Source organism: Felis catus, chromosome E1 (assembly GCF_018350175.1).
Source record: "Felis catus isolate Fca126 chromosome E1, F.catus_Fca126_mat1.0, whole genome shotgun sequence".
Lineage (NCBI taxonomy): Eukaryota > Metazoa > Chordata > Mammalia > Carnivora > Felidae > Felis > Felis catus.
Window position 1 is genome coordinate 4,938,848 of NC_058381.1, and position 18,200 is coordinate 4,957,047.

Sequence of the window (18,200 nt, forward strand, 5' to 3'; positions counted from 1 at the left end):
CACTAGCACTTGAAGGTCTGCAAGGGATACTTTGTTGAAAGGCAGACTTCGTTCTGATTTCCCCGAACTCACAACTGGAAAGGTTGCCCGCCCGCGCCGCCCGCCACAGTGCACCCCCAGGCTTGGTTGGATTCACACGGTCACAGTCAGCACCCCATGGCAGTGGGTCACGCAGGGGCTTGACCGGACACGGAGACCCACGTTCTAACCTAGGTTCACGAGGAAGGGCAGTAGCCGCATCTCTGGGACTGTCCCCTCGCGCTTAAAACGAGATTTGACATCATCCCTGCTTCTAACATCCTGATTCTAAGCCTTTAAACTTGACACTGGAACGAACAGCAAATGCGGTTCTTCAAAAGCTGCCTTTCGCTCTCTGGATCCTCGTGCAGCTCTCACCTGTGACATCGGGGAACGAAGACTCCATTTTATCTGAGGCCAGCCTGCTGCAAAGTGACCCACACAAATGTCCTGTGGCCTAAAGCAGACCAGCTTCTCTCATGTCTGGCACGTTAGACATTTGGTATTTTCTTTGTCACATGAGACCAGTCCTTCAGCGAAGCCCCTCACCTTCTTCCCAAGGTTCCTAGGAAAGTCATTCCACCTTGGCGTTTACAGAAACTCAGTCCTGTGGCTATTTCTTCTCTACCGGATACTGGAGAATGGCCAGGTGCCAGCCGGTCAGGCTGCTGGCACAAAGCCACACAGACTGGGGGCGGGGGGTGGGGGGTGTGCGGGGTGGGGGGCTTCGGCATGGCTCATTTTCTCACCAGGCTGGAGCCTCCGAGCCCGAGATCAAGGTGTCAGCGGGGTTAAGTTTCTCATGGAGCTGGTCTTCTGTGCCCCCGCCCTCTTCTTAAGGACACCAGTCACACTGGGCGAGGGCCCACCCTAACGGCCTCATTTTATATGAGTCACCTCTGCAAAGACGCCCTCTGCCAACACAGTCCCATTCTGAGGTACTGGGGATCAGCACTTCACCATCCAAATCCTGGGGGTGGTGACCATGCAGCCCATGGCCGCTTTGGAGTGTAAGGTTTTCCTTTTTCATGTACTTTGACGTATTTCTTGCAGGTTTAACGGAAGTATTGTGAATTTAAAAACCACGACAGGCCTGTATCATGTGCACGTGGAACCTAAGTGATGTGCAAGAGTGTGTCTGACTATAAACTGTATCCGTTGCATTAGGATTTACTGAAAAACTTTGGGAGTACTTGGCCCTGGGTGGCCGCTTCTGGTAGGAAAAAGGGACACTTGAGCCCAGACGCCCAGGGAAGCTGAATTCACAAAGGATTCACACCACCACTCGTTCTCCTCAACGGCTGTGTGCACAGCATGCTGTTAACAGACACACCGAAGGATGGGTCAGCTTTTCACTTGTGCAGATCAAAAGGCTGCTTCCCCACAAAACGGTTTCTCCAGCCTGATCCCCAAGCCACCAGCATCTGAGGCACCTATGTGTTGTTTGTGAACACAGGGGTCCAGGGTGCCTGGGTGGCTCCCTCAGTCTGACTTCGGCTCAGGTCATGATCTCGTGGTTCGTGGGTTCGAGTCCCGCATCAGGCTGTGTGCTGACAGTGCAGAGCCTGTTTTGGATTCTGTGTCTCTCTCTCTCTCTACACTTCCCCACTTACGCTCTAAAATAAAATAAACATTAAAAAAAAAAAAAAATGAGCGTACAGGTCTGCATCCCACCTGGAACCTGCGAATCCAGCCCTGGCCGGAACCTGAGCTCTAACAAGCACCCAAGGGGCCCACGCGAGTCTGCGGGTCTCTGTGCTGCCGTGGACGCACCCACCCTTCAGCACAAGAAAGGTCACACTGTCCAAGCTGCAAAACCGAGCACACCTTTATTTCACACCCACTGCAACCCAGCCAAGGCAGAGAACCCTGTGTCACAGTCCTGATTCAAGATCCTCTTTTGTCCATTTGGTAGCTGCCTGAAAACCCGGCACATTTAAATGAAAACCACATAAAAGACCCCTAGAGAAACTGACCCATCTTCCCCAAACAACAGACTTCCTCGTTAGTAAAATCAGCAGGTGCCGATGGAAGCACAATACAAACTTGACCATGGTGTCTGTTCACACGGAAGACTATACTTAAATGCTTTCAGGTCTAAAAACCCAACTGTGAATGTCCAAGAGCCCGATTTTAATTTGACTGTTATCAGCCACCAAGAACTCGAAGAGGAAAGCAAGGGCACTGTGGAAATTACTCTTCCTGGAAATTCAGCCCCACAACCCTGGTGACAAGGGTCCAGGACACAGGAGAGACAGCAGTGCTGATCCGAGGGCCCCTCTGACGTGGAGAAATGCACCTGCTGAGTCTCTCCTGAGTCCATCCCACGGCTTCACGGTAACTTGGTCCTCCGGTCTCAAGCGACTATTCGGTTGTAATCTTTACAGTTCCAAGAATCGATTTTGGCTGAACCCAAGGGTAACATAATACCCATTTGTACTGCACCCATAATGTCCACAATACAGATGTTCTTGCGGTACGAAGGCCATTCTGTCGGTTGCATATGTATATACACAGATAGATGTTGGCTCCTGTGGGAGACAAAGCTTTTCTCCTCTTTGGCAAGAGAACATCCACCCGGCGCCACCACTCTGGCTAGCTCTTTTTCCTATGTTCCCTCATGTGCGCAGCAATGGAACCAGCTATTTCTGCATTCTTCTTGTTCTGGCCAAAATAATCTAGAAACTGGCCATCTGGTCCAATCAAGTACATTATTATTGTATGATCCACCTGCAGAGAAAAAGGTGGGGGAGGGAAAGGACAAAAAGATTACCAAAATAAGTCGCTTATTTTTCTGATTAAATGCTGCAGATGAGAACTTCACATTAACGATTAAATAACCTCTGTAACATGTATCGTTTATAGAATGCGTCTAAGCCAATTTTCATAAATTCACGGTGACAAATATCTAAAATCGTTTGCATTTCAGCACTCTGCACTGACTACTGCCTTAGACATCAGCTAGAATTTGGGATTCTTCTGGTTCTGTCCATAACACACGCATGCACTCGATCTCGGAGAATCGACTTCCAAGAAATGGCTGCTGCTTTCGGAAGAAACGGGTACCTCATTGCTCCCAAATGCTGCCTACCACACTGTATCAGAAGAACCCAGGAAAGTCACCACTACTGTAAGTGTATGATTTATACATTCTGGCATGCTATGTAGTCCTGATATTAGTGACTCACATGGAAACGTGGAAATAAGGGTTTTTCTCCCCCAGGAAGCTGGCATATACTCTGCCGAATGATCCTATCTGAGGCAGATCACCTGGGCCGTCCTCAGGAGACGTAAATGCTACCCCTCCGAGGGGTCATCTTACAGTTATCTATTTTCCAAGCAAAGTTCTGAAACATTCCTACCTCTAACCTAAGCTTGGATTGGTCATACAGTTTTTATTTATATGCCTCCACTTAATCCAACTTTAAATGAGCAGAAGGCTTGGCGCTTAAGGAGTCCTTGGAATTTATTGCAGGCTTGATTGCTATTTGGCAAGACAAAAAGAAAGACCGAAATGTGATCACACATACCGAACCGGAGACACCCCCAAATACACCCGCCACACATTATAGGTCTGTGAGGTTATTGCTTTTTTATATACACACATTTGTAAACACAGAGCAAATGGAAAGAGCCACTTGCCTGCACACAAGAAGGAAAGAATGTGCCCCAAGAGCTCAAACAGCTGGTGATTTCACATGTCCTGGAATAATTCGCTGAAGGAGCAGGACGGGGGAGCAGCGTTTCTCCGCATATCTGATACCGAGTCAGAACTGGGTCTCCAGCTCGCGCTTTACACCTTCCTCTGTATCTATAGCTTCCGTTTTTCTGTTTCTTTTTGTACTCGATTCTCTCACTCCCTTAAAAAACTAAAATTCCAGGGGACTTATGTTATGAGTGTTCTTACTGGAAATTACTTTCTAGTACAGAACGAAAATACTGTTCTACCCGTATCTGTCAAACTTGTCAGTGGCCGTGTCTCAACGTCCAGCTGGCTTGTGGGCAGAGCGAGAGCTGTCGTATGTATCTAACCCACAAGTTTAGGGTTCTAGTAGGTCCCAGGACAGATACAGGAAGCTAACGTTCACCGACAAGCTCTGTCACATGCCACCTTCGTCCCGAGCCAGGCATCCCACTCCTCTAGAAATAATCCAACGGGCTGGAGAGGAAGTTATAGAACAGTAAGAGCCAGACCGAAGCTGAGAACCCAGGCCTGCTGATTTCACAGTCACTTCTGCTGCCACCTTGCTACACGATCTCTGCCAGCGTTCTGCGGAGCAGTGTGTATGCTTCACAGACACGTGCATTTTTTTATGTTTTGCAAAGTAAATATATGCGCATAAAAATCGAAAAGAATATACGGTAAACTTCTACAGGGGAAGCCTGCCACTCCTTCCAGACTTCCAGGAGTCCCTCCGTTCTCCTCCAAGGGAACCACTGCCACCAGATCCTCTGGATTCTTCCAGAGAAAACTGTCCACATCTGTTAGCGAGTGTACATACCTGCCTACTTCTTTCTATACAGAAGCAACAACGTCCTGTAGGCGCTTTCTCATTTAACAAGGTATTGGACACCGTTCTCCGCCAGTAAGTACAGGGTAGCTTTTAAAAAATGGTTGCCTGGGGAGCCTGGGTGGCGCAGTCGGTTAAGCGTCCGACTTCAGCCAGGTCATGATCTCGCGGTCCATGAGTTCGAGCCCCGCATCAGGCTCTGGGCTGATGGCTCGGAGCCTGGAGCCTGTTTCCGATTCTGTGTCTCCCTCTCTCTCTGCCCCTCCCCCGTTCATGCTCTGTCTCTCTCTGTCCCAAAAAAAAAAAAAAAAAAAAAAAAAATTGAAAAAAAAAAAATTAAAAAAAAAAAATGGTTGCCTCGTTCTTCCCTACGAACAATACTGTAGGGTACAGGTGTAGAAAAATCCCTCAAAGTAGAATCTCTAAGGTAAACAGTACTCCACTTTAAACGCTGACAGATACTGACAGTTTTGGCTTCCGAAGAGGGTCTCTCAGTTAAATTCCTATCATCTATGCACAGAAATGCCCACGGTTCCAAATTTCCTCCCAACAGCGTATTCCCTTTTTCCCCAAATTAGATTTCGATAATACATTTCCAACTTTTGACCTTTGCTGATCTAACAGGTACAAAATAGCATTGCATTATACAATTCACATTCTTTCATTAGGAGTGGAACTGCACATCTTTTCTTGGGTTTGAAAGCCAGTTATGTTGTTTTTCAAAAATACTTCCGGGGCGCCTGGGTGGCGCAGTCGGTTAAGCGTCCGACTTCAGCCAGGTCACGATCTCGCAGTCCGTGAGTTCAAGCCCCGCGTCAGGCTCTGGGCTGATGGCTCAGAGCCTGGAGCCTGTTTCCGATTCTGTGTCTCCCTCTCTCTCTGCCCCTCCCCCGTTCATGCTCTGTCTCTCTCTGTCCCAAAAATAAATAAACGTTGAAAAAAAAAAATACTTCCTACTTAATACTTACATACGAATGTAATATTATATATATATAATGTATGTATATATATATATCAATAATATATATATATAGCTTCGAGTGGACCCTAAATGTTTGGCACACCCATTTCTTTATTTTATTTTATTTTTAACATTTATTTATTTTTGAGAGACAGGGCATGGGCAGGGGAGGGGCAGAGAGAAGGAGACACAGAATCCGAAGCAGGCTCCGGGCTCCGAGCACACAGCCTGATGCAGGGCTCGAACTCATGAACTGTGAGATCATGACCTGAGCCGAAGTAGGATGATTAACTGACTGAACCCCCCCAGGCGTCCCCGGCACATCCAGTTCACATGTACTATCAGTCTGAAGATTCCACGGGCACTCAAAAGCCAGAAGCTTCCCCTTTGCTACTGCTGCTTGAGATTAAGAAAACCTGATTCCCTCACTCCCTGCGGGTCCTTAAATCTTGACTGAAGTTTCCCACACCATTTTGCGGACGAAAATCTGTGACCTCAAAGGACAGAAGTCATACCAATGAAAAACCTAACAAGCTGGAGAGTGCCTCCCCCTACTGGTTGATTTAGCAAAGAACTCATTGGTTCTTTTTCATTATTATTAACTCCAGCGGAGCTAACATACAGTTCCATTAGCTTCAAAGGCACAATTCACTGGTTCTGATCAAAAGGTCAAATTCTTATGGCAGTAGACCAGTATTTCTCAAAATCGGGTCTAGGATGTATTCCAGAAGGTCCAAGAAGTCTCCATAAGACTTAGATATCTGCATTTTAATTTTTAAACTTAAAGAAGTTAATACTCATATTCTGGATTATCTGCGTGACCATCTTATGACTGAATACAAATCTCCGTGGCCAAATACGTGTCTATGTCTATGATCTCGCACACACCTGCTGTCACTGCTGGTTACAGGGCAGACAGCATGAAAATGATGTGTTCTTGCTGGGTCCCAGACCAAACAGTCAAGGTAGACGACACCAACATTTCAAAGTATTTTAAAGAACACACGAAGGGCAGTTGATTGTATAGTTGGGCATCCGACCCAAACCATGTTTTGGAGACAGGCTCCTATAACTAATCACTCCGCCCGACCAATGTTACAGAGAAACCAGAGCATGACAGCTGAGGGGGAAGAACTGAACTAATACTAAACAGCAAGGCCAACTATTAATGGACAGGAAAAAGTGTCCCGTTTGAGAAGAAAACCGGGTGGGTGGGGTGGTGCTGATGCCCTTTGTTGGTGCTTCGCTGTGAAAGCCCAGGTAAGAAGAGGGACCGGGTGACGTGGACACCTAGGGCTCCGGGGGCAGTGCTGGAGAATGCATGAGCTGTGCAGGAATGACCGCATTTCTGGTCGCCATCATCAGAAAGCAAATAGTAAACACGTACTTGTGCATATAATTCATATTTGAATTGAATATAATTGAAGTATATAATTCATATAAAAATAAACCTGATGGAAAGTCTATCTTCTTATAGCTTTCAGTCTTTTCTCTTGATTTTCAGAACTCTTGCTCATTCCAAAAACGCAGTTCTTCATGGCCTAACACTGCTCCTTACACCTTTTCCCTGGTGACATAGAGAACCTAGACAATGGGTTTTTATTATTTTATTATTATTTTTTTTTTTGGAGAGGGAGAGAGTACGAGTTGGAGATAGGGGCAGAGAGAATCTTAAGCAGGCTCCACGCTCAGCGCGGAGCCTGACGCTGGGCTCGATCCCACAACCCTGGGATCATGACCTGAGCCAAAATCAAGAGTCAGACGCTCAACCAAATGAGCCACCCAGGGCTCCTATATATATATATTTTAATGTTTATTTATTTTTGAGAGAGAGAGACAGAGCATGAATGGGGGAGGGTCAGAGAGAGAGGGAGACACAGAATCTGAAGCAGGCTCCAGGCTCCGAGCTGTCAGCACAGAGCCCGACATGGGGCTTGAACCCACGAACTGTGAGATCGTGACCTGAGCTGAAGTCGGATGCTTAACCGACTGAGTCACCCAGGTGCCCCAGGGCTCCTATATTTTTAAATTTAAATAAAGCTTTGTCCCCAAACGATGGGTTCTCTTTATTTCCAACATGGTATCCAAGTATCATGTTCTACTGAATCTAAAATACCACTCATCATATATTTTCCCATAATTTTCTGGGCCACTAAAAAGGAAAATGGGCAATTCAATTATAAGGACACTGAATATACATTAAATCAGCATCCTTAAAAAAATTATACTTCTATTATCCTTTCAAATATCCCTAATTCCTGAGGAATTTGTGATGATCTCAGTTTTTCTCTCATTTCTGCAGCCCACTGTCAGACCGGCACAAGTGTGCGGTCTGAGCACCGGCCTGTGGGCGACACTCGAGCGTCTACTTACGATGTAGTCCTCGTCCTCGTCCCTGGGGCCAGGACTGTAATACACCCTGTACGCTCTGGCCACTCGGTCGATCTCTTCTTTGGTGCCAGTCAAGCCAACCAGTTTGGGAGAAAATTCTAAATTAAAAAAAAAAAAAAAAGAGAAACAGTGAAAAATAAGAAGCGAGTGAAAGCACCCCCCATCCCCTGCCTTCAGAGTCTCTGCTGCTGCTTTCTCCCCGTGTGTCCTGGTCCCCCCCTCGTGACTCACGGGAACAGACACGCACACAGAACAAACGCAAACTCTCCCTTGTAATGAAGAAGTCACGCTCACCAAGACAGGCCACATTCTGAGCCATCAAACACACCCTAACACATTTAAAAGGACAGAAACCGTACGTGTGCTCTCAGATCACAGTGGAGTTGAACTCAAAGTCTGTAACAGAAAGATCGCTGGGAAATCCCAGGACACACAGGGACGAAACATACTTCTGAATAACATACGGGTCAAAGAAGAAATCTCAAGAGATATTTAAAAGTATTTTGAACTAAGTGAAAATGAAGACACAACTTATCGAAATTTGTGGGATGCAGCCAATGCAGTCCTTCGAGGGGTATTTGTGGCACTGAATTTATACGGTGGAGAGGACCTAAAATCAGGAATCTAAATATCCCCCTAGGAAGCTAGGAAAAGAAGAGCAAATTAAATCCAAAGTGAGAAGAAAAGAAATGGAGCAGAAATCAATGAAACTGAAAAGAGGAAAAAAATCACTGAAACCCAAAGCTGGTTCCTTATCATATGGAAGTGAAATCCTTTCAAAGTCCTCTTGTAATGATCTGGAGGGAATATGTTCTAATCATTTAAATCACATTTCTTATTAATTTGGTTGTTTTTAAATACTCAGATACGGTTCTGAGACACGCTCAAGCTTAAAGATACTACCACGAATTAAGCATTACAGTGTTTTGTTGTATCCTGAAAAAGAGGTTTGCTTTTTGCTTCACAATTCACTCGACTCTGGTCCAGGGCTGTGTCTCATCTTCCAGCAAATAACCTCCCGGCATGTATTTACTGTTTGGTTTTTGGGATTTATGGAAGTGAGCTGGTGAAGTCACCAAACCACCACGGGGATGGAAGTACAACACTGAGCAGCAGTGCCTTCTTCCAAAGGCAGAGAGGAAAAAAAGCCTGTTTTCATTTTTCGGACTAATCCAACCTAACTTGAAAATCTGTTCAGCTACTGAAAAAGCACAATGGCTTGTTTTTCTTTTCCACTCTGAGTAAACAGAAAGGTAAATGAAGTCTGAATTAGTTGTATATCCAAAACTTTTAAAAAATATTGCTGAAATTGCAATAATTTTCTAAATATGAACTTAAATATGTAAAAAAATTTTATTAAGTTTCTTTATTAATTTTGAGAGCAAGTGAGTGAGCACACAAGCGGGGGAGGGGCAGAGAGAAGGAGAGACAGAATCCCAAGCAGACTCTGCACCATCAGTGCAGAGCCGGATGCGGGGCCCAAACTCATGCACTGTGGGATCGTGACCTGAGCCGAGATTAAGAGTCAGACGCTTAACCCACTGCACCACCCAAGTGCCCCAAACTTAAATATTTTCAAATCCCCCCACCCCATCCGGTGCAACTGGTCAAGGTGACACCATTTCATGTGCTGACACCATCTCATGACACCATGTATGTGCTGGTGGAGAATATTACCGTAAGGGTTTTGCATTTCAGTTACAGGAACTCAGATGCCTACTTATCGGGAGATATTTAGGATTTGGTTAAAAAGAAAATAGCTGCCAACGTAACACACACTTCCATCAGAGACCGTTTATCACCCCATGAGTTATACCTGCTTTTTACTGCTTTTGGAATAAACTATGCCATTGTTCAAATTTCTGCCTAGGGGCACCTGGGTGGCGCAGTCGGTTAAGCGTCCGACTTCAGCTCAGGTCACGATCTCGCGGTCCGTGAGTTCGAGCCCCGCGTCAGGCTCTGGGCTGATGGCTCAGAGCCTGGAGCCTGTTTCCGATTCTGTGTCTCCCTCTCTCTCTGCCCCTCCCCCGTTCATGCTTTGTCTCTCTCTGTCCCAAAAAAAATAAATAAATGTTGAAAAAAAAAAATTAAAAAAAAAAATTTCTGCCTAACCTGCAAACAGTGAACACAAATTCACCTTGAATATCTAATAAAAGCTCTAAAACTTTAAGAAAACATACGCCTTTGTAACCTTGGGCTGGACAAAGATTTCTTACACATGACACTAAAAGAAGGGTCTCTAATTGTCTCTAAACCAATAAAGTGCTCTTCAAACCACACCAAGTGTGGGGAGCACGGGCAGGAGCCAGAGCTCTCATGCACGGCTGCTGGGAATGTGAAAACGTACAACCACTTTGGAATCCTATCAGTTTCTTAAAAAGATGAACACACACCCACCACACGATCCAGCAATCAGGCGTTTACCAGGGAAATGAAAAGTATGTGTCTGTACAGAGGCTTGTACATGAATAGTCTTGGCAGCTGTCTCTCTCTGTAAATAGCTCCAAACTGAAAGTGACTCCAGTGTCCATCATTGGAATATTACTCAGAAGATAAAAAAGAGTCAACTGATAACATGCTAAATCATGGACGGGTCTCAAAATAATTATGCGGAAAGAAGCCACTAAAAACAAAAGAGTACACTAAATAATTCTGTGGACACAGACTTCTAGGAAATGGAAACTAATCTATGTTGACAGACAGCAGATCTGGGGATGGGACGGAGGCAAGGGCACAAGGGGGTGACCGGTATATTCATTTTTTGATGGTGGTGATGGTGTCACACGTGCAGACATGACAAAAGATAACTGTGCACTTTGAATATGTACGTGTTATCGTATGTCAATTATATCTCAATAAATATGTTAAATGACAAGATACAGCAGGTCCTTCACAAAACACACTTTTAAAAAAACCTCAAAGGGGCGCCTGGGTGGCGCAGTCGGTTAAGCGTCCGACTTCAGCCAGGTCATGATCTCGCGGTCCGTGAGTTCGAGCCCCGCGTCAGGCTCTGGGCTGATGGCTCAGAGCCTGGAGCCTGTTTCTGATTCTGTGTCTCCCTCTCTCTCTGCCCCTCCCCCGTTCATGCTCTGTCTCTCTCTGTCCCAAAAATAAATAAACGTTGAAAAAAAAAATTAAAAAAAAAAAACAAAAAAACAAAAAAAAAACCCTCAAAGCTTTAGATGATACACATTGCAATGTGTCATACAACAAAATTAAATGTAGAAGTACTCATTAGCTCCTTTGGCCTAAATCAATTTCACCATGAGACTTAAAATTCCAATTCCTGACTTTTGAGTGCCCATGTTCCTGTCACTCCTATAACAACAAAACAGATTCTTATTCCCATCATTTTTTCAGCTGAAGAAACTTGGACCTTAAGAAATTATGCAACTTGCCCAAGCTCCTAAGAACGTAAGCATTCGTCCTTAATTCTACCGGCACTCGGTCTTTCGAATTGCTTTCTCATAGGTTTTAATCTGCAAGTGATGTTTCAACTGAGATTCTTCTATGAAAAGTTATAAATGTGCTTCTCATAATAAATGTTCTGGATTTATAAAGTATACGGTAGGAGTTCACACTGTGCTCACATCTCATAATGTCGCTAATCCTGGGGCGCCTGGTGGCTAAGTCAGTTAAGCGTCCAACTTTGGCTCAGGTCATGATCTCACAGTTCGTGAGTTTGAGCCCCGTGTCGGGCCCTGTGCTGACAGCTTGGAGCCTGCTTCGGATTCTCTGTCCCCCTCTCTCTGCCTCTCCCCTGCTCGCTCACTCTCTAAAAATAAACAAACTTAAAAAAAAATAATAATAATGTCGTTAATCTCCCAACGTCCATACTCCCAGGATGTACATCTGTCCTATTACAGAGAGAATGAGGTACAGAGGCGGAAGGAGAAGCAATGTGTTCTGCCTCTCAACTCAAGATTCTGTTAACTTAGTTGATATCTGAGGCCAAGTCCGGTCCTTCCTGTGACAAAATACAGAGAGCTGTGCATCAGGAATTGAGAAACTTGTTTCTTATTTGCTTATTCACGGTCACAACTGAGCCTCACTTTTTATTCACCTGTAAACCTGACGACGACACCATTTGTCCTCCCGTGTCCACGAGGCACGTAAGGTCGAATGAATCCATCTTTCAAGAACTCTAAGAGCTACACAAATGTAAAGCATTATTAATAGGACCTACCTTTCACATACTTGGCGATGGCTTCTTTGGTGTCCCTCTCTGGGTCGATAGTGATGAAAAGCGGAGTTAAATTTGGCAGAGTTGGAATTCCATCTGAAAGAATATTCCCACTGGTCAGTACTCACGCTCTGGGGGAAAAGATGAACGCTGGCAGTTACAGCAGAGAGAGCCGGAAGTGCTACAGCGAGGGTTAGGGAAACACAGGGACACCTAAGCGTGGAGGAGAGGACGGGGAAGGGATGGGATGGCCTGCGAGCAGGTCCCCAGAGTATCTGTGGTGGGATCAGATAAGAATCCTACTGAACACCTTCACCGGTGCACACGCGTTACGGGGGTCCCATCACGTGGGCATCTCGTGTTCTGATCCAACGTGATGTTTGCGGTTTTCGCCCCACCACACCTCAAGGGCAAGGTGAACTATTAGTGAGGACTGAGTCCCCGGAAACAATCCCGTTTAAGGATGGAGGCCTGCCTCCTGTCTGGGACTAACCAGTGCGGCTGACGGCACATCACAGACCACACTGCCGTCTTGCTAGTCCGTCACAGGGACGACAGTGTCAGTGACGGATGTCTACAATCAAGGGACATAAGCAGCGCTATAGGAGACCAGACCTCACTCACATTTTTAAGCAATTTAACATTTGGCATCAGAACAAGCTCCCTCTGGTAGAGAATATGGTCGTGGGAATCAAAGCAGCAAATGAGCCGGATGCTGAAATTTTATATTCTCAGAAAGCAAAAAATTACGACACCTTGCCCAACGGAAATCCGAGGACGTGAAACTACGGAAAAGTAGTTTTTACAGTTAGCGGTGGCTTACCTATCTCATCCACGACTTGAATCATTTTTTCTAGTTCTTCTGGACAGATATCAGGGCAATGAGTGAAACCAAAATAAATCAGGACCCACTGACCCAGGTAGTCTTGGTCAGTGACGGGCTCTCCAGTATGAGTCGTGAGGGAAAACGGGCCCCCGAGGAGAGGCTTTCCCAAGCTCCGCTGCCGCTCCTTCTCTAGCTCTTAAAGAGATACAAACACTCACGTTAAACAAGTCAGTCTAACCACAGGCACCGAAATGCCTGATGTACGGTCGGTACTGTACTAATGACTGTGGGGGCACAAAATGTGCTAAACGGTCTGTTTTCTAGAAACTTAAAAAGTATTTTAAGAAAAACAATCCTATGACAATGCAACAAAACCAAATTGAATGGAAGGGTATGTAGAGAGGACTCTAAGAAAGTGGTAAAGGTATTTCTTCCTCTTTTGGAATAGTTCAGTCCTGTCATCAGGTGTGGCCGTGGTGGGGGTGGGGGAGGGGCCACAGGGGCCCAGAGCGGACTGTCTGAGCCCAAGTGGGGCAGGGTGGGTGGCCTGGCACCAGGAGTCTTAACCTGAGTGTCCCACTGCTGGGGACAGCAGTGATGGGACCTCAGTTCTATACAGGGGATTAGTAACAAGTAAATTAAAGATAAGCGTTACACATGGCAAGAGGTAGAAAGATGGGGAGAAAAAACCCAAATGCAGTCTGTAGTACTGTGCAGAAACTGGAGGTGCCAGGGTCAACTTGTGGCTGCAAGATGCGTTCACACAGAAGCAAACGCAGATGTAACCACATCTGTCCACTGAGAGGACCCTGCAGTGGACACGACCCAGCAGCAACGAGCCCTGGGTTCTAAGTATCACCCTCCACTAAAAGCGAACAGGGCTTTTTGGAGACATGGCGGGTGTCAGGGCCATGGCAGAGAAGTACAAGACGAGCCTGGAACATCCTGTCACGTCAGACTGAAGGAAGAACTCCAAGAACACTGGAGACGTGTCCCAAGGAACAAGAGCTGCTCAGACTGCCAGGGACCAACAGGGGACAGTGGAGCATCAAAATAAAGAGAATATGGATTACGATTCATTAAATACGCAGGAGAGCACGAGTCCACACGGATATAAATAAATGGAGAGTTTGATGCGGACTGGGATGAACATTTAAGTGTGTAAATGCACACCACGAGATATATATTAATTACATTTTCGGGACAGAAGCCTGACAGACACACCCTCAACCTGAGCACTATCAGTAATGGGACCAAAGGAGGCCCGGTGCCACCAGACGAGACTCAACGAGAACAGAGCACGAGTTCTGTGACATTCCCGCTGAAGGAACGTGACCCGAATCTGATCACGAGGAAACCAGACAAACCCAAACTCAGGGACATTACTGGCCTGTAATCTTCACAGTTTTCAAGGTCATCAAAGTCTCATAAAGATGGAGAAACTGCTACAGACTGAAGGAGCCTAAAGAGACAAGTAGGTACAAGGTCTGGTTCTGAACTGAACTCCTGCTATCAAGAAGGCCAAGTTGCAAAACTTGAATGAGGCCTGAAGACTGAATGGTAGTTAACGTGTCAATGTTCATTTTCCGATTTTGGTGGCTGTATCATGATTAAATTGGAGAACGTACCTGTCTGTAAAAAGTACACAATGGAGTAGAGATGATGATGCATGTCAGCAAACACTCTCAAATGATTTAGAAATACTTGAATTTTTTAAAGTTTATTTATTTACTGAGAGAAAGAGAGAGCAGGGGAGAGGCAGAGAGAAAGGGAGAGAGAGACAGAGAGAGAGAGAGAAGGGGAGAGAGAGAGAGAGAGAGAGAGAGAGAGAGAGAGAGAGAGAGAGAAACCCAAGCAGGCTCCACACTATCAGCCCACAGCCCAACACGGGGCTCGAACTCGCAAACTGTGAGATCACAACCTGAGCCGAAACCCAGACACTTAACCAACTGAGCCACCCATGTGCCTCTGCAGATACTTTAAATATCGTTTCATAATAGGGTTTTTAATAAAACAAATATTATCGCAGGTGAAATTCCAAACTAAAGTCAAAAGCTTGCTTATTCTAGAATGGTCTCTGCCACTACTTTTCCTGGCTTGTTTTGTTTCTTTGTGAAACTAAAGGAGCTTAATTTCTTACTAGAATATGAAAATCCCATCAATAAAATACTGGTTGTTACACAAAACAAACAGGTCTGTATATCAATATGGGCCTTCTACTGCTAAGATTCTAGAAGCCTATGAATTCTCCCAGATCTAAACATATCCTTTGTATCACGGCTTCAAAACAGACTCTGAAGAACCAGAATAGATTTAAGTGATATTTTATTTTTTATTATTATTTTTTTAACGTTTATTTATTTTTGAGACAGAGCATGAACGGGGGAGGGTCAAAGAGAGAGGGAGACACAGAATCCGAAGCAGGTTCCAGGCTCCGAGCTGTCAGCACAGAGCCCGACGCGGGGCTCGAACTCACGGACCACGAGATCGTGACCTGGCTGAAGTCGGACGCTTAACCGACTGCGCCACCCAGGTGCCCCATGTGATATTTTAAAGTTTGACTAGAAACTTTTAAACCAAATCTTAAAAGCCTGGAGTAGTGACTAAAATATAAAGTTCTCGTAGCCAATTTCTGGACATTTCAAGTGCTAAGCCAGAGCACTTCCTGGCACTCCCTGACCAGATTCTCCCTATTTCTCTCCATCATCCAAGGTCAGCCTGTGGCCCTTCCCTCTGCTGATACTTGGTGGTCTGTAGGAGGGGCTGGCCCTTCAGAGGCTGGGGAGAACCTCTTCTAGGGAAATCCTTCACTTCTGTGTCTGCTTCCCTGTCACGAGCACCTCGATGGCTGGAATGCATCTAAGTCATCCTTGGGAACCCTCTGGGCGTCATACCACCCACGCTCCCATCTGTTCACAATTAAGTCTTCATATTGGTACACAGTGGCATCTGAATACAGATAAAAACACAATGAGAAACCAGGTGAATTCCAAATCCAGTTTGGAATTCAGTGAACAGTACTGAACCAATCTTAATTTCTTAGTTTTGATAAATGACCCATGGTTATATAATTTGTTAACAATAGGGAAAGCTAGGTGAAAGGTACATAGTAACTCTCTTGTGTCATCTTTATAACCATCCTGTTCATCTAAGATTATTTCAAGATAGGAGTGCCTGGGTGGCTCAGTTGGTTAAGCATCCGACTTCAGCTCAGGTCATGATCTCGAAGTCTGTGAGTTCGAGCTCCGCGTTGGGCTCTGTGCTGACAGCTCGGAGCCTGGAGCCTGCTTCGGATTCTGCGTCTCCCTCTCTCTCTGCCCCTCCCCTGCTCACACACTCTCTCTCTCAAAAATAAAAAAAACACTAAAAAATTTTATTGCAAGATAAAAAGTTTAAAAACAAAGTAAAAGATGCTAAAAAAGAAAAAAGAAAGGGTTTATTCAGAGCTGAGCAGAGGATATCTACTTACTCTCTGTCTTTTCTTTCTTGAAGTACTTCATTCCAGCCAATAAGGCTCCACCAATAGCAAATGTGAATGCTAAAGACTTCCAGGAAACAGGCTACTGGGGCAGAGATTTTACAAACAAAAATACTAGTCAGATGCAAACATGCAATCAGCCTACATTTATTACTATGGTAGTTTTTAACATACATAAACACACATCTTGATCTTCTTCAACATGTAGAATGTTTCATGTTGCTCTGGGATGAGAAAATACTGGGGCGCCTGGGTGGCTCACTCAGTTAAGTGTCTGACTTTGGCTCAGGTCATGATCTCACCGTTTGTGAGTTCCAGCCAGCCCCGCATCGGGCTCTGTGCTGACAGCTCGGGGCCTGGAGTCTGCTTCGGAATCTGTCTCCCTCTCTCTCTCTCTCTGCTCCTCCCCCATGCAAGCTCTGTCTCTCAAAAATGAATAAATGTTAAAAAAAATAAACTGAAAAAAAAATACTCGACAGTGTCTGTGGATGCAATTCTATCTGGGCTGCCAACACAATTACAGAGGCATTCCTTTTCAAGAAGAAATTCCCTAAGTCCGTTTCCTTTCATGTGAAAGAGGACCTGAAGCTCAAGTACCAGGACTGTTAACACGTGTGACCTTGACCATAGTGGCTGATTTCAAATCCAGTTAACTATGTGTTTGTGCTGATATGGAAAATATAAATAAACCAAACAACAATTTGGGAGGTCACTCTAACTCTGGCTTCCAGAAGTAACAAAGTCAAAGTAGAAGAGATCTAAAAAATGGAGCTTCTTGCAAATTGCATCAAGTTAATTCTTTGTACTCTTTTTCAGGTCCCAAGGTAAGATGTCCACTACCTTGGTCTAATTCATCACCCTTCTTCCCCCAGCTTCTAAAACCCACTTCTCTTAACCATCCCTAGCGGGGAGCGGCTCTCAGGTTTTTCCAGATCAGAACTAGAACCTGAGCGAAATCAAAGAGGGCATACCCAGCACGCAACTACGACCCACATTTTGCTCAATTTCAACTTACACATCGAACATCTAAAGGGGCGTTCAAGTGACAGGAATTAATATGCTTGGATTCCTCACTCCTGGTCAGTTCAAGGTTGAGACCTTCAAGAACACCCGAACTCATTTTGGGGGCAGGGGGCACAAAAGCGCACTACGATCCAAACCCGAGAATCCAACCGCGGAGAGGCGTCGGTTCTCTCGTCCGCGCTGGGACCTCCCGCAAACCGAGGGGGTCGCGGGATGAGAGTCTGTGACCGCGTAAGGCTGAGCCGAGGACCCTTCCAGGCCCAGCCGAGTGGTTTCCGAGATTGCGACCAAGTGGGATGGGGAGGTCGTGGAGACGCGACGGACAGAGGGAGGGCTCCGGCTGTGCACTCACCCCGGGCTTGGAGGGCCGCGTGGGGTCTCTGCGGCCCTTCGGCTCGGGACCCGACGACCCCGGTGGAGGTGGCGTCGCCGTGCAGAGGGGCCGGTCTCCCCGGCAGCTGCGAGAGAGCTCCGAGGTCCGTCGCGCCTCCTCTCGCAGCGCGCAGAGCTGCCTCATCCAGGCTCCGGCGGTCCCGTCCGCCGGGGCCCAAACCCCGAGTCCGTGGGCCAGGAGACGCCAAAGTCGGCTCCCCGGAAGCCGCATAGCGGACCCCGGTATCCGTAAGAAGCCCGCCATGGACCTAGGCGACCGCGCCTCCTCTCGCCCGCCCCCCAACTTCCGGCGCCGGCTCCACTTCCTCCGGAAGTCGTAGGGGGCCGCTCTTTCCGCTCCGCTCGTTGGTGGCGAGGTCGCCGAGCCGGTATCCCGGGAGGACTTGGCCGCGGACCCGCCGCGCGGTAGGTGGTTC

At 46.3% G+C, this 18,200-nt stretch overlaps 2 protein-coding genes across 12 annotated transcripts in view; one reads left to right on the forward strand and one right to left on the reverse strand.

Annotated features, from left to right (window-relative positions):
* Positions 1 to 18,200, forward strand: part of ADPRM (ADP-ribose/CDP-alcohol diphosphatase, manganese dependent) — a 578,681-nt gene that overhangs the window by 263,106 nt on the left and 297,375 nt on the right. For 8 of the 10 annotated variants that reach the window (XM_045045312.1, XM_045045313.1, XM_045045318.1 and 5 more), the window contains one exon: positions 2,948 to 3,148. The gene's annotated coding sequence lies outside the window, so the exon portion shown is untranslated. Of the gene's footprint in view, positions 1 to 2,947; positions 3,149 to 18,078; positions 18,190 to 18,200 lie in introns of those variants that run through there. The other 2 variants (XM_011288838.3, XM_011288836.4) reach the window with 2 other exon arrangements.
* Positions 1,829 to 18,081, reverse strand: SCO1 (synthesis of cytochrome C oxidase 1). Of its 2 annotated transcripts, none has more exons than XM_019817179.3 (6): positions 17,744 to 18,081; positions 16,360 to 16,450; positions 12,981 to 13,085; positions 12,068 to 12,160; positions 7,864 to 7,979; positions 1,829 to 2,748 (listed from the first exon to the last, which is right to left on the reverse strand). In XM_019817179.3, the coding sequence occupies exons 1-6, from the start codon at positions 18,026 to 18,028 to the stop codon at positions 2,614 to 2,616; spliced, it is 825 nt and encodes a 274-aa protein (XP_019672738.1). In that variant the 5' UTR covers positions 18,029 to 18,081; the 3' UTR covers positions 1,829 to 2,613. The 2 variants fall into 2 exon arrangements, with proteins under 2 accessions (XP_019672738.1, XP_003996342.3); XM_003996293.6 differs by having other exon boundaries at positions 12,888 to 13,085; positions 17,744 to 18,080.

Excerpts from the sequence above, each read along its gene's own strand:
- SCO1 (XM_003996293.6), bottom strand. The coding sequence starts at position 18,028 with ATGGCGGGCTTCTTACGGATACCGGGGTCCGCTATGCGGCTTCCGGGG. Across the intron at positions 16,451-17,743 it reads CGCGGCCCTCCAAGCCCGGG|CCTGTTTCCTGGAAGTCTTT; the intron begins GTGAGTGCACAG and ends CTGCCCCAGTAG. Across the intron at positions 13,086-16,359 it reads CAAGAAAGAAAAGACAGAGA|AGCTAGAGAAGGAGCGGCAG; the intron begins GTAAGTAGATAT and ends TATCTCTTTAAG.